This window comes from Mycetomoellerius zeteki, unplaced genomic scaffold (assembly GCF_001594055.1).
Source record: "Mycetomoellerius zeteki isolate Tzet28-1 unplaced genomic scaffold, Tzet1.0 scaffold52, whole genome shotgun sequence".
Classification (NCBI taxonomy): domain Eukaryota; kingdom Metazoa; phylum Arthropoda; class Insecta; order Hymenoptera; family Formicidae; genus Mycetomoellerius; species Mycetomoellerius zeteki.
Genome location: NW_017257523.1, coordinates 1,523,291 through 1,538,198, shown reverse-complemented (window position 1 = coordinate 1,538,198; position 14,908 = coordinate 1,523,291). Strand labels below are relative to the sequence as shown.

Here is a 14,908-nt window from a genome sequence, read left to right as displayed (position 1 = left end):
TAATCCTTTTAACAAAGGTTTCAAATGATTTTTTCTGACAAAAATCGTGTAGTAAAACTGAATGCTTTGATGTCAATTCAACCATGCCAATATTGCACGGCGTGTCCCTCGATACCGCTATATGCGATAAACTTTCCATCTTGCCATAGCGATGCACGAATTTAGCTCGCAAAATTGTTCGGGGAATAAGATCTTGCCTTCAGATCTAAGCACGTACTTATCGTCGGACGAGCCGAAATTATGCTGGTGACAGTTTGTAAATGATCTAGTTTACGACGCGAGAAAGTGAGGGATATGGCGTATCCGAAAGTAAGGCGGAAAGGGAAACGGCGATGGGAAGAGAAAGAGACGGGGAGAGAGAACAAAGAATAGACGAGCGGAGGCATAAGGACTGAAGGATCTTGTTAACTATTCATCTTCATAGCGATCAGATTTTCAAGTTGTTTACGTAAAGTACGGAAACTGGTGGAGATTGGGTATTCTCGAGTATGCTTAATCGTTATAAGCGCACTGAAAAAAGAAGTGTTTAATTTTAAGATTTTAAAATATTTTATTCTTGACTCCATTTTTTAAACACTTAAAGATGTTTTGTCTATTGAAAACGTTTAAAACTAAAACATATTTAAGTGTTAAAAAATGAGGACAAGAATAAAACACATTTCATTTTACAGTGCGTGTATTTATTGTATTTAGCTGGACAATGAAGTTAATTCCTTAGGAGCTCATATATGTGTGAGTACGCAACCCTAGCTACTCAAGATCAAAGTGGCCTGAGAGTATAGTCAGGCCACTCTGATCTTTTGGGAAAACAAAGGAGGAGACCATATATGTATATTACCCTTATTTATATCACATATATAAATTGCATTAGTATAATTATTTTAAAAAATGTAGAAGATTATAAAATATTGTTACAAAATGCCATTAAAGCTTAAGTGTGCAGATTATTCAAACAAGTAGAAGAAAAAGGATTGCCTCAGGCAGTGTTATGTACAATGAAAAGTCTGCGGTTCTAACTCAGCATTCTGCACACGAATATAAATTTCTGCTAACAAATATATGTACGGCAGCTTTTGAACAGCGTTTGATGAACACCAGGACCGCCTTCTCCCACTCGGACGACAGTCGCAAACCGACGGACGGATTGACATTTGCATACGATGGACCCGCACGGGCGTTAACTGCTCGGGGATGCGGAATGAGCTACAAGTCACCTGGTACCAGTAATTGAAATGAGGGTAACTTTGAAGAGGGGTCGCACGAACAAACGAGGAGCCCAAAAGTTCTTTTAGGGACACATCGTACATTCGCGTGATATTAAACGTAATTAAAATTATGGTAGGTTTCTTTAAAACAAAATTTAATTAATATCAATTGAAAGAAAGCAAAATACATAAATGTTCCAGAATTACCATTACTGGATTGAATAATTATAGAATACTCAGTGTAATAATTTATTGCATTCATATTTTCTTGATAATTGATTAAATGTAAATATTTTTAAACATTTAGAAAATAATCTCATTTGACGAAAGAAATTTTTGCTTTTAGTTCGCCATAAGTCGTTAATAGTACAATGTGCCGTATTTGATTTGTCTCACGACAAAATGGGTACTCCAGAGAAAGACGAAAAAAATCTGTTGAGAGGTCTGACTGTGAAACATGGTTAAGTAGAATGGCGCTGGAAAACGCGGTAGCGAACAGGCATACAAGTTGAAATTCCCCTTGAAACTTTACGGACTATGAAAGCGGAATGAAAACGGGCGGGCGGTACTACGGGTGGTTCAGCGGTGCAGGGATGGGAAGTTTAATTAAATATCACACGACATATTATGGGAGGCGGAGCACCGCGCATGGTGTCGATGGCAAGTAACGTCGGAAACAGCCCGCGAGACCGAAAAGTTCGTACCAACAAGCGAACAAGCCAAGCTTGTAGTAACGGACAACAGGAACGCTACGTCGCTACCATCGGAAGTTAACGGAGGGCGGCGAACCGTCCAGACATTTCAGCATCATCGGTATCCTTTTATAAAGCGGCCAGTCTGAAAATTCCATTCTGCCCACCCTCGCGCGCACGCGCTTCCCTTATATTCACCCCCATCGACGCGACTGCTGATTCAATTCTCGCGAAAGGAATGGCATTCCTCGAATGGCAAGGACGACAATTTACTTTTAATCTTATAATGCCTCCGTCGAAAGCCTCCCTGCGGAGATTCTGTCGTGAGACGACGAAAGAAGCGTTATGGAGCAAATATTCCGTAAGTATACCAATAACAAAGAAAGCTAAATAGATTATACCTACACTGAAAGAAAAGATTGATAGTTGCAACAAATTAGATGGTAAAATACGGCATAACGTTTTTAAGGGGATACTGGAGTGACCAAATTATCACATTACAATCGTATAAAAATCTTTGAATTGACTGAACGGAATAAAAAATCCTTATATAAGATTAAAGTACATGCAAAAATCCTTTTATAGAATTGAAGTAGACGCAAAATTAGGAGGTGATGCAGTGGACCTTGTACTAAAATCGAAAAAAGTTAAAAAATTGTTTAACATATATATATGTATTCTTTCGATTTTAGTACATCCACTGCACCACCTCCTAATTTTGCGTCTACTTTAATTCTATAAAAGGATTTTTCATTCTGTTCAGCCAATTCAAAGATTTTTATATGACTGTAATGTGATAATTTGGTCACTCCAGCATCCTCTTAATTGATTGCAGCAGCCTATTTTTTGTTGCAGCAGCCAATTTTTGATTGCGTTAGCCTATTCGCATTGTCAGTACAGGATTTCGGTAGGCTAACGCAACCAAAAATTGGCTGCTGCAATTAATTAAAAATGCTATGCCATTCAGCCTTTTCTTTCAGTGTATCGTAGAACAAAACAGCACGTGTAATACATTTAGTAATATTATCGTGTCACTAGGAAAACGCACGGGGACGAATGGTCGTATGTCTCCCCTGTCCTACCGAAGGAAACAAATCTTTGCACAGGCCTCATGTTGATCCTTGCCACATTCACAATGACTTGGGAATTAAAAGCCCATGAATATGGTAAGGATGTAAATTTCGCCAGTGTTTACTCGGGATCAGTGTTACACGGCAATCTGCATACTCGAGTGTCGGATACGCCCGGTGACGCGCGATGAGGGTTGCGAATCAGGTTCGTATCGTACATGCGGAACAATCGTGCAAGGTTAATCACGGACCCACAGCATTCCTTCGTGAAGATACCACGGCAAGAATTTAATCCGCAGCTCTCGCTAGCGTCTCAAAGTTTCCGCGCTGCTCAAGATCGTGTGAAGATACGAGAGTTTCTAATCCGTACGAAACCCCATCCAGCAGTTTTGCAATCTCACCGAATCGGCGAGTATCATCCACCGCGAAAAAGAGACGATCCCCTATTTCGCCCAACCCCGTCGATTAATCCGTTAGCCGCTCGCGACCAACCTGTGCGTACCGTTCAATTATCGAGGGGTTCTTCTCCCTCTCTTACCCAACGCTAACTGAGTTGTTACCTCGATAATTCGTACGTCGTAGTATCGGTCGTAACCCGGCGGCTCGCCACATTAATTTGCGGCCTAGCATGAGAATTTCCGCTTAACTGCGTTATCCCGGAACTTATCGTACACCGTCAGTGATCAATCAATGTAGATTCCGAACATTTCACCAATATTCAATGCCGCGGAAGTACGTCTCATGCTTGGAATACCGCAATTAATTTATCGTTATTATTTTATTACTATATATTTTTAGTATTATATTTAATTATATAATAATATAATTAAAAACAATCTGAAATTACATAATAATATAATTAAAAATATTTTAGTGTATCATATTTAATGATATCGATCGTTAATATAGAATAAAAAGTGCAATTTTAATATTTAAAATTTTTCTTTATATTTAGTGGAGAGCTATATAGATTTCTTATTAAATATTCCTGACATCTCTTTGTATCTCAAAATAGAGGAATGCTATCTATATGTCCATCCAATATGCAATAACTACAATATTATATGATTCAGTTAGAATTAAATCTTTTATTTCAGTTATAATGTCGATTTAAAAAAGAACCCACCTGTGTACGGTCTACAGTAGTTGCGATTTTCTCTGCTGTAAATCGTCGGCAAGGACGACTCCGCTCCCGGTTCCACGTACGCTTTACTCTTGCTGTCTCTAGGGTCGCTGTATTGTTCCACAACTTCGATTTCCGCCTGCAAACAAAACACAAATTGTTTCCTTCCATTTCCACCCGAAAGAGATTCCGTATGTACATCTTCGCGTCTGAAATAGCGATCGATCTGGCACCTCCATTAGAGAATACAGTTCTCTTCCTTAATATATGATTCGTAATGACACAGGAATAGACGGTATATCAAACGAGTAATTGGTCTAAATTACTGTAACAATACTAATTTGGCAACGTGCATTTTCCTCGGCGTTCTCGCGTGCACAGTAATACTCAACTTTGTCCCAGGAGAGAATATCTTTGAGAAGGATTATCGTCAGAAATAGCTACGCTTGAATTTACACAGCAACTTGATGCCATTTTCTGGTCCTGAATGCAGCCAATTGCGGTAATACGTTGGCCGGGGCTCGAGGGGACACGCTTCCAGCCGTCCCCTAAATGATGATCGTTATTTCGAGAGAAAACAACTGCGGCGACAATTCATTTCCGTTTGCACGTGTGTCTCCGTGAATTAAATGTAGCGCTCAAATAATCAGCCAGATGAACATTAATATCCTGCTAGTATAAAGATTGAGCTTAAAGGTAAAATACCTCTTAATACGACTATAATATAAAGCGAATTGTATATCATGTTTGTTTTAACAATCTCAATCCAAAGGAACGAACGGAAGAAATATTGTAAATTTCTCTCGATTGAATTCAATCGACCACGAGCGAGGCAGGGTTTCTCGTATTTCCTGCGGAAACAGTTCGGTTTCACTGCGATTATGCGATCGATGCTTTGCCGATATTAATGATAGTAATCATAAAAATAACAATGTCTTTTTCGGGTAGTAAATGACGAAAAATGCAGATTTTTAGCAACTGGATAAAAAAGAACGCAATGAAAGTTTTTCTTCTCTCTCTCTCTCTCTCTCTTTCTCTCTCTCTCTCCCTCCCTTCCCACCTCCCTCCTCCTCTCTCTCCCTCACTCCCCCCTCTCTCGGTTTTAACGTTATATCGATTAGGAAAGCGCAGTAAAAGAAGAAATAAGATAGTGCATAAGAAAGCCCAGCAAGGCGAGACGAGCAGACATCTCAGCAATGTAAGACGAACGAGAAAGTGACGGTGGGGAAGACAAGTAGCCTTAAATGGAAAGAGCCTAAAATTGGAATTCTCCTGCCAAAGTTGAGCGCTATGCCTCCAGGGGCTGTTTCGAAGACGAAGTCGATTGCTTCCAGCCACCTTACCTACCAGCTCATTCCCTCTCCCGTCGCACGAGCCCTCCTGCGTGAAACGGATAAATTCGTGGATGTTTATACGGAAATTACAGGAGCGATTCCGCAAGCTCTATGGAGGTCGTTCGGTTGTCGCAAATCCGATGACGAACGGGCTGACTCGACTTTCCGCAAAGCGCGAACGCGTTCGCCAAATCCCATCGGGTAACCATGTCGGTTACGAAAACGATTACGCGGGGTTATCGGCGCGCAACGCCGACAAGAAATCGAATTGCCGTTCGATTCGGCAAGTGAAAATGCGCGGATTTAGCGATGCCTCGTTAAGCGGGTAAAGTAAATCTGTAAAGCTGTCGCGGCGTTGGCGGTGGAAGAGCTATGGCAAATAATAAACACACATCGTGTTCCAAGTTGCTGCTCGAATTTCCCTCCGTGTGTGTAAACTGTTTGACCACTTTGAGGATTGCATCGAATGCAAGGTCATTGAATGCAATGCAAATAATACGCATCACACCCTATCATATTCAGTTGTTAATACCGTCCGATTTATCGAGGGTTTTAATCCGATTACTTGGTCAGTGCGTTATAATTTGGCGTAATTATTGGCTGATCTAATCGCGTGATTTTATTGTATTTATGAGTCTACATGGCAAAACGAAATACGTTTGAACGAAATAGATTTCATCGTTGTCCCTTTTGCGATCACAGAGTTTGTAAACGTCACCTATCTTTGTTTAATATTTGATAAACAATAGAGATAAAATAATGCTTCAAGCACTATAAGCGCAGTAAGCGAACGCAATCAACTGTATTCTGTTAATTCCTTCAGATCTGATTTTAATGAAATGTTAAACAAATTTTTAATTCATTCAACAGCATTTTAATAAATAATTTATGTTAAAAAAATTAATTTTTTTTCAAAATTATTGGAAAACAAAGAGCCGACGCTAGTTATTATTTGCGCAATTTTTATAATAATATGTTTATTAACAACAATTTACCATCGTTCAGACGTTTCGACCCCTATCGGGTCATTATCAATGATATAAACAACATTGAACATTTTTAAATTTATTTCATTGAAATATACATGCTGAATGATACAATTAAAAAATGCGCTATGTACCAAATTTCTTATAGATTTTTCATCGAAATAACATACTTTTTTCAAAAATTTTGGCCATCTTTCCAGTATAAATATTATTACGACATATTTAGTTTCAGATGATGTCGATAAAATTAAATAATTTAAATAGATAATATCTTCAAATTTGATGCATATTATTTTTGAAGAAGTTAACAATGTATTTTAAAGAAGGATCAGCTACATAAAACATTGAACATAAAATAAATTAATAATTTAGTTTCTCTAATTATTAATTATGTATATTAATTATAGTTCCTCTAAATTTAATTATTATAAATACAAAAAATAAAACCTGTTCCAAAAACAACTTATCAAAAAATTTCACCGAGACATAAATATTAATATCGTAGCGTTGTAAAGAGCTATATTAATGGCGACTAGCGATATAGTTCATAACATAAATAACGCCGTTACATAGAATGGCACTCTCGAGGAAACGTTACATCAGCGACGTCGATCACTCTTAATTTTGTGTGGAGCGAGTCAGTATTTCTACAGTATTCGCAATAATACAAGACATCATTAACAGTATGCAGATAATGGCGTTAGGTGAAGCGGAGGTGGCAAGAAAAATGAGCGATGCAAGATAAGACTCACGTAAAAGCGCTTTTTAGCGGCAAGAGTATCAATCACTCTCGCTCTCGGACGAGGGACATCGCACAAAGAGCTTGACATCGAGTACTTTCCTCACGGAGTCAATTTTTTCCGGAATTCTTGCAGAAAGGCGCGTCCCTAGTCAAGAATTAATTACGTTCACTTTTCAATGTAATTTTCCTCACCGTGAGTTAATCGCTTCCGTGAATTCGTCCTGATACAAATGGCGACGAGTCCCCCTGGGCATTTTGTTAATATACGCTCTGCGTTTATTGAAAAATAAATTGATCGCCTCTCATGATTGAAACATAATCAAGAAAATTGCAAATCGAAGTTTGTGAACCAACGAACAAAATATCAAAATCATATATAACTGCAACTCTCGTAAGACACGTTTACTAAAGTTTTACGCCCCCAAGCTCTTTGTTATAGTGATAAATGCGAGCAACACCAGTGCTCGATCTCACGCATAAAATAAAGCGCTAAAGTATTAAGTAGGGCTTACGAGCACGACTCATAACGATTCACCCTCTCGAGTCAAGTGGCACCCGCTTTCCGTCTTTGTCACACTCCCCCTTGCGACACTCGCGGGGGTTGTCGGTGACAACGAAGCGAAGGAAACTTTTGTTCGGCGCACTCAGGTGTCGTCCCTTCTCTGCGACATTTCTTTCTCTTTCTTTTATAAACTCCCTTGCGACGGTCGCACGGCGCGGTCCTCGTTTCCGTTTATTTGTATAGTAATCAGACGCCGAGTTGACGGTAACGAATTAAATTTTTTTCGAATTAACATATCAAACATGGTGATGAATAAAAAGAGTAATAATACGCGTGATAATGTTTAAAATAAACATAAAACCAAGTGCAAAACCCTATAAATTTATAAATTATATTTTATATTTGTAAAAACTATAGATATTTATAAAAATTTTAATTTTAAAAATCCATGAATTTTCTTTGCTCGCTGAAAAAATTATTAAATAATTAATTCGTAGATGTGTGTGAATCTAATAATTATAAAATTAAATAGTTGAGAAGATTACATAATTGCACAAATTGCAGAATATATTCACTTTCATCTGTTATAATGCTCGCAATTTCTTGGTGAGAAAACCGCAAAGCATGATATTTGGAGCGTATTTTCGTGAACCGCAAAAGGCGAAGCTGCCAAAGCGTTTAAGCGCAGAGCTCGAGGCAACTCCAGACACCAAAAACTGAGTGGTGGAGTAATTATAAGCAACGCCGGAAGTCACCGGTCTCTCTATCCAGCCAACGATGCTTCTCGTCGTTCCGTTCGTTGTTACCATCTCTCACACTCTCCAACACCCTTCATCCAATGTCCCCGCGATGCCCTTTGCGCTACACCATGCCCGGCGGGTATTTTGTCACCACTGTAATTATATTTCTCCCTTCGACTGATTCTCCGACCGTCAGCGTTACGAAAATATCAATACTATCGTTAGCCGACAAAACGGCTCGGGTCACAGTTGCAGGAAGTGACGTCATGCGTGCATTATGTGCAGAGGACGAGACAGTCGAGGGTTGCGTGAGTGTAGGATGTTTATTTTGAAACCTTATGTTGACTCTAAATGCAAAACACTTTATTTTCGCAACGTTTCATGAATTTTTTTCATTAATTAGATTCAATCAAGACATTTATTTTCATAATATTCTTAATAAAGACAAAACTTACAAGATTATTGACAATACATACTTCATACGCAGGTTACGCAAAAGTTATTCGAAAGATTTTGTTTTCCTGCGGAAATATTGTTACCCCCTGACCTTTTTTGATTCACTGCACGTCGCGGGAAGAAAATATCGATAAACTTTTTGGACTGGGAACGTGCCACAATGGGGACGCGTGAACGTGTAACGGTAGCGTGTTTGCTTAACGCAAAATTCATTGAACTGTGAATACAGATAAAGGCGCGACTGTGGTGAATAAAGTTTTATCGCAACCGCAATAATGTCGCACTGCGTAAAAACATTATTCTAAAGTTATATATTGTCGCTACGTCTAATCTCCCCTTAATTAAATTTTTCATGCAAAGTGCTGAATATATATGCCACTGTTTCATAACTGAATCACATAACGTATCACGATAGTAAGATTTAGGAATAAATCTGTTAAGTTTGAAAAATCGCCTATTCATTAGACACAAGTATTTTAATTATTCTATGCTTGAAAAATAAGCTATAAGCAATTGGTTTTAATTTCAAATTTATATAACAGTGTTGAATTACTTACATTCTCTACAGTAGGACTCGGTAGCATCCATTGCACCGTGGAGGTTGCAGCTGCAGCGCTCGCGGGACGTCTCTTGTTCACAAAGTCGACAGGTAGACTGTAATCGTCACACAACGATACCTGCAAGCACAAACGGGAGGAAATGATATACATCGTGCTATTACCATTTCCCATTAACCACTCCACCCAATGAAAATTTTCTCTCGAACTTTCATCGCTCTTCGTGTCCCTACTCTTAATAGAGTTTCAAAGTTGTAAGAGATGACTTTCATCAAATGACGCGAACTCCGATAACTGAAAAACTTCGCCCATGCTCTTTAAATCTGCATCACAGGCTCACGCAAGAGGTGATTTTTAATCTTTTATTAGACGCATGAAGAATATTAATCTTCGCGTAATTAATAGCATAACACGTTAATAATTTATATAAATATTGTTATAACACATTATATCGTTAAATTGTTATATCCTTGTAACACTCGGTCCTCCAAAGAATAAAACTAATTTATTTTTATTTGAATCCTTGAAACGACTAAAGCAAGCCAGTCAGTGTCTAGGGAGAGAAAATACACATAATGTTGCTGAAAAAGTGAAGAACAACCGGCGGATGAAAATCCGCGGGGAAGTATTCGACGTCGAACGGCAGAGGATTTCTACCACTCGACAAATCGCAGGGTAAGCACCCCAAATCTCCTCCGCGTCCTGAAATCCCCGTCGACGCTGACTGGACCAGCTCATCAGCGATATTTACTGTCTGACGGGAGAATCGATCTATCGATGCGTAAACCAGTATAAACGCCTCGTCCCGTCCGATGTGCGCGAGAACCGAGAGCGCGACCACGGTCTACGTCTATGCATTGCATATAAATCGAGACAATCGCTGATCCCCGGGGGCGGCTTATCGCGTCGGAGACCCAGGAGGGGTGGCGGAGTCCACGGGGGGATGCTCGGCTTGCGGAGGGAGTTTTTGCGCGAGGACTCTGCATGCAAATGGTCTGCGTTTATTGTGAAAAGAGAACGCCGTATGAATATGTGAAGTGGAAAACGAAACGAAAAAGATATAGAGAAAAAGAGAGAGACGAACGATCGAAGACAACGAAGGGAGTGGAATGAGGAACGATTGGTTCGCGGAAAAGCGGAAATGGCTACGGAGGTATCGAGAAATGACGCAACTAGCACTTAGTGGCGAAGAGAACAGCGTGGGGTAGAAAAATCGATTCGCAGAGAGATGTATCGAAGTATGTAAGTTAAAACAACCGGTAAGTTACTTTACACATTTTTTTTATAATTTCTTTTTAGTTCGATTATATAAAAATTATACAAATTGCGCGCGTAACTTCTCTGAGAATTCTTTGTGTTATATTAAACTGCTTAACTTAATCCTTTAAACGTCTCATTATGGAAATAGCACACTGGTGTATATACAACACAATTCGATTACTGATTATATAACTTTCATAAAATGAATTGTAAATTTTTTTTTTCAATCGAATCAGATATTAAACCAAATATTAAGAAATATAATTAAGGAACATAACAGTATCAAGCAATTATATGTACCTTTATTAATAAAAAAATTATAAACAATGAAAAAAGTATTGAAAAAACTAAGTATGCCATATCGAAAAGGCGTTTAAGGCATTGGATCTCGCATTAATTATATATATTAGGTTCCGGTAAAATAAGTTAATTTTTACATATAATGTATTATAGCTTAAACGATAAGCAAAAAATGTCGCAGATAAGGCTCAATAATGAATAGTTTTTGAGTTATGGGGTATCAAAGATGCTCAATGAGCACAAGTTTTACATCTTTGGTACACAATAGCTTAAAAACTACCCATAATTGAGCCATATTTATGACTTATTCACCACATTATAAGCTACATTATATGTGAAAACTTATTTCACCAGGATCTAATTTTTCATATAATTAATGCGATGTCCTTTCAGCACTAATTGTAGTTAACAGTAGTATTGGAGCGCGTTTGGTCAGACAATAATGCCATCGCAAATAAACAACTCGAAGTAGTATTCATAGAACAGCTTATCGTTTATTTATCGTTGTTAAGTCATGTAATTGAAGCTAAGCAGTGTAGTTTTACGTACTTCACCGGCTTCAGGGTGAACACCTACCCCTAACTGAACTGCGATCGTTGGCACCGTTGAGGAAGCCAAGTGCGAACTAGGCCGGCTCGAGGGTGAGTTCGAGGAAATCCGAGAGCACTGTCAATGAGAACCCATGTAACTGAGAATCATGTTTCACGTTGTTTTAGACATTATCCGTTCATCGATAATATTACTGGTCCGTATGCACCTCTGTATTGTCATACATTTAATTTTGATATATTAGCGAGCGGTATGAATGTTGACTCTAAAGCGAAAAGAGCTTTTTAAATCCATATATAATTTTTATTCTATCAGACTTTATAAATTATTCATGAAATATTAAAATATGACGCGTGACTCGTACGCACCTAGCCGATGCGACCATAAATCACAACGCGCGTAATCCTTAAAGTTTGCCGAAATAGATATTTTCGCCGGTGATCCCAGGGTGTCTCCCAAAATGATTTGTTTTCCCGTAAATCTTCGACGCCGCGTGAGTTTTCCAAGCGCTTGCTATTGAGTGAGGTCGAAAGCTCTCTCCGTGAACCGACATTTATAAAGTGCCTATTTACGTTATGTTTACCGTGCTTCTGAAGAAATGCTACGCTGTATCATTATAAGCAAACGCAAGTTCGCGTTCTCCCACAGCGGTATTTCGCGTGGCCGAGATTAAGCCGGAATATTTAGCAAATGTTTCGCATAAATCAAAGCAGCGCAATATGTTCGGAGTTCGAAGCGAAGCTATGTAAATTCATGGTAATACCGCTGGCCACCCTGCAGAGAGGAGTTTCGATTCGCGAAGTACCGAGAGGGGGTAAAGAGCGTATAGGGGGAACCAAGCGCGTGAGTTGGAGGGCAGGAAGGAGCATGGAAAGTCCAAAAGGAGGGATAGAGAGAAAGATAGAAAGTGAAAGATGAGGAGAGAAAGGAAGAGAGAGAGGAGAGAGAGAGAGAGAGAGAGAGAGAGAGAGAGAGAGAGAGCGATGAGCGCGTATTTCATGAACCCCTAAAGCAGCCCTGAGCATTGCGGCGACCGCCACAATCCCATTCATTCTCTTTATGGGCTCCCAAGTATTCGGGAGCGAGCTTGAATAAATCGGAAATTTGCCCCGCGGGGAACAGTCAGCCCTCTTCGCGATTTGCCTTTCGGCCTGGTCATTCCTGAACACTGCGTTTCGTTTTTCGCACGTAAAGCGCGTAATACGCGATCGTTAATCCCGAGCATTTAGTATAGAAAATTGCCAGATGACCTGGATTAATAACAGGAATTTTGATGCGATAATGAGAACTAATCGGTTCACTGCTGCGCAATGCTTACGTCTTTCAATAAGAACAATAATTTATAAGTTTCTCGTAAATGATGTGGTCTACCAGAATAATTTGATCAATATTCCTGCATAATAGGTGAATGCTTTCGCTCGGTAATGACGTTCGGGAGAACCATAATAATAGGAAGTGATATTAGCTATTGTGTTCCAAACTCAAACTATGAACGGAATGTTTATTCTGTGAAACTTCTTATGTAGTTTATCACATATATATCTGTGCCAAACTGAGAATTACCCAGCTGATAGTATTAATTCCCTTAGTTAAAACGCTTCGCATGTTCTACAGAAAGAAAGGATTTCATTGTATGATTATATTAATTTTATTTAAAAAAAACAATATTCTGTCTCGCTCTCTCTCTCTCTCTCTCTCTCTCTCTCTCTCTCTCTAAGATATATATTTTAAGATAATACATAATGTTTATTGTAGAACTTTTATAAAATTTATTTTAATAAAAACATAATTCTTACTGCGTAAAATTATTGAACTAGTATATGAGTAATATTATAATGTCATAATATAGTAATATTAATGTAATCTTCGATTTTAATTATTAGGTATCTATTGTCACATAAATCTAACCACAGAAATTGTTTACTTCATTTACAATCTAACTTGTTTTGCTGATGATGGCTCAACTCGGAGCCGAAACGTTTTAAATTTTCGTTATATTATCATAACTTTTACACAATCGTTTCCTAGCGCTGACATATATTACCCTTCTAATTGTTGTACTTTATTGTTTTATTTATTAACTTATGTTTCTTATAAAATTGATCTACATTTATACTTGGTTCGTGTAAAACACAAATCTTAGTCTTAGCACATCAAGATGTATTTCGATATACATTGCCAGTACCAAAAGCCTATAATTCATATTACATATATTATAGATTTTCAGTACTAATGTATATCGGAACACGGCCCGAGAAGTTAACTAATAAACGAAAAAAAAATCTAAAAGTAATTAAAAACAGGGAAAAATTGTACATTGCGCATACACTCGTCAATATAGGCATTAACATAAACTTTCCCTAGCTCCATAGCAGCAAGGAAAATATTAATTTTAACAATTAATATTTGCGACAATGCGCACAATTGTACTGGAAGAATATCATTAAATCATAGCACGTAGTATAACGGGTAAATTGTGCAAACAGATCGATCACAATGACATAATTAAATCCAATTGGGAAGGGTTACGACTTGAATAGTTAAGGGTCCCGATGTTGATACCTCTGCAGAATCCCTAAATGCTTGTCATCAAACTGTGTTCGTAACACTTCTAGAATAAATTTGCATTGCGGCTAGTAAATGCTCACATTGTTTCCTTTCATCGAACGTTCTCTGAATCGAAAAAAAAGACAATGGCATGTAATCGTAAATTCACAGTTCGTGCAGTTACTCATCTTAACTATCCCCTCAAATTAACTGTAGCCTTGTCTTCTTCAATGTGTATTCTTCTCGCGAAGTATAGAGTAGGCTGCCACTTTCTTCACCGACCTAGACAATGAGTCAGACCATAAAGAACGCTATAAAGGGAACTAAAGATCGATGAACAGGGTTAACTATGATTGACGACAAACGAAAGTGCACACCAAGTCTTCGGGGAGTCGCTCTTCTCATTTTCCACGTTACGGCAATCTGATTCGATCTAACACAACGAGATAAACACGTTAAAGTTTCACGAACTGTTCTCCAATGAAACGTAAGAGCGAAGTCACCCGAGGCTATCCGATGTTCTTTTCAACAGCATGACGCGCGACAATCCGATGTCTTCATCTCGTATTTCCCAAATGTACTCATCACTCTTCCTTTGGATATCATTTTTTCTAGTCTGCGTTCGTTACGTTAACCCCGGCACCCGGGGGCAACCTGGCAATGACAAGAAAAAAAGAGCCTTCGATATCTTCGCGAAAGCGATGAAGCGCGAATGAAAGTCCTAAAACTTCGTAACGTGGATGGGTGATGTGAATTGAGCTCAGCAAAAAGAAAAAAAAGAACTATGTAAAGAAGTCCATCAACCTTGAAATTTATCATCTTTTCCTCTATCAGGTTTTTTTTAT

General features: G+C 38.5%; 1 protein-coding gene across 1 annotated transcript in view; it reads right to left on the bottom strand.

Annotated features, from left to right (window-relative positions):
- hwt (SH2 domain-containing adapter heavyweight) overlaps positions 1-14,908 on the bottom strand; it is an 87,803-nt gene that overhangs the window by 23,760 nt on the left and 49,135 nt on the right. The window contains exons 3-4 of the mRNA XM_018455886.1: positions 9,408-9,527; positions 4,094-4,229 (exon numbers count right to left, since the gene is read on the bottom strand). Of these exons, the coding sequence (XP_018311388.1) occupies positions 4,094-4,229; positions 9,408-9,527 (256 nt within the window). The remainder of the gene's footprint in view (positions 1-4,093; positions 4,230-9,407; positions 9,528-14,908) is intronic.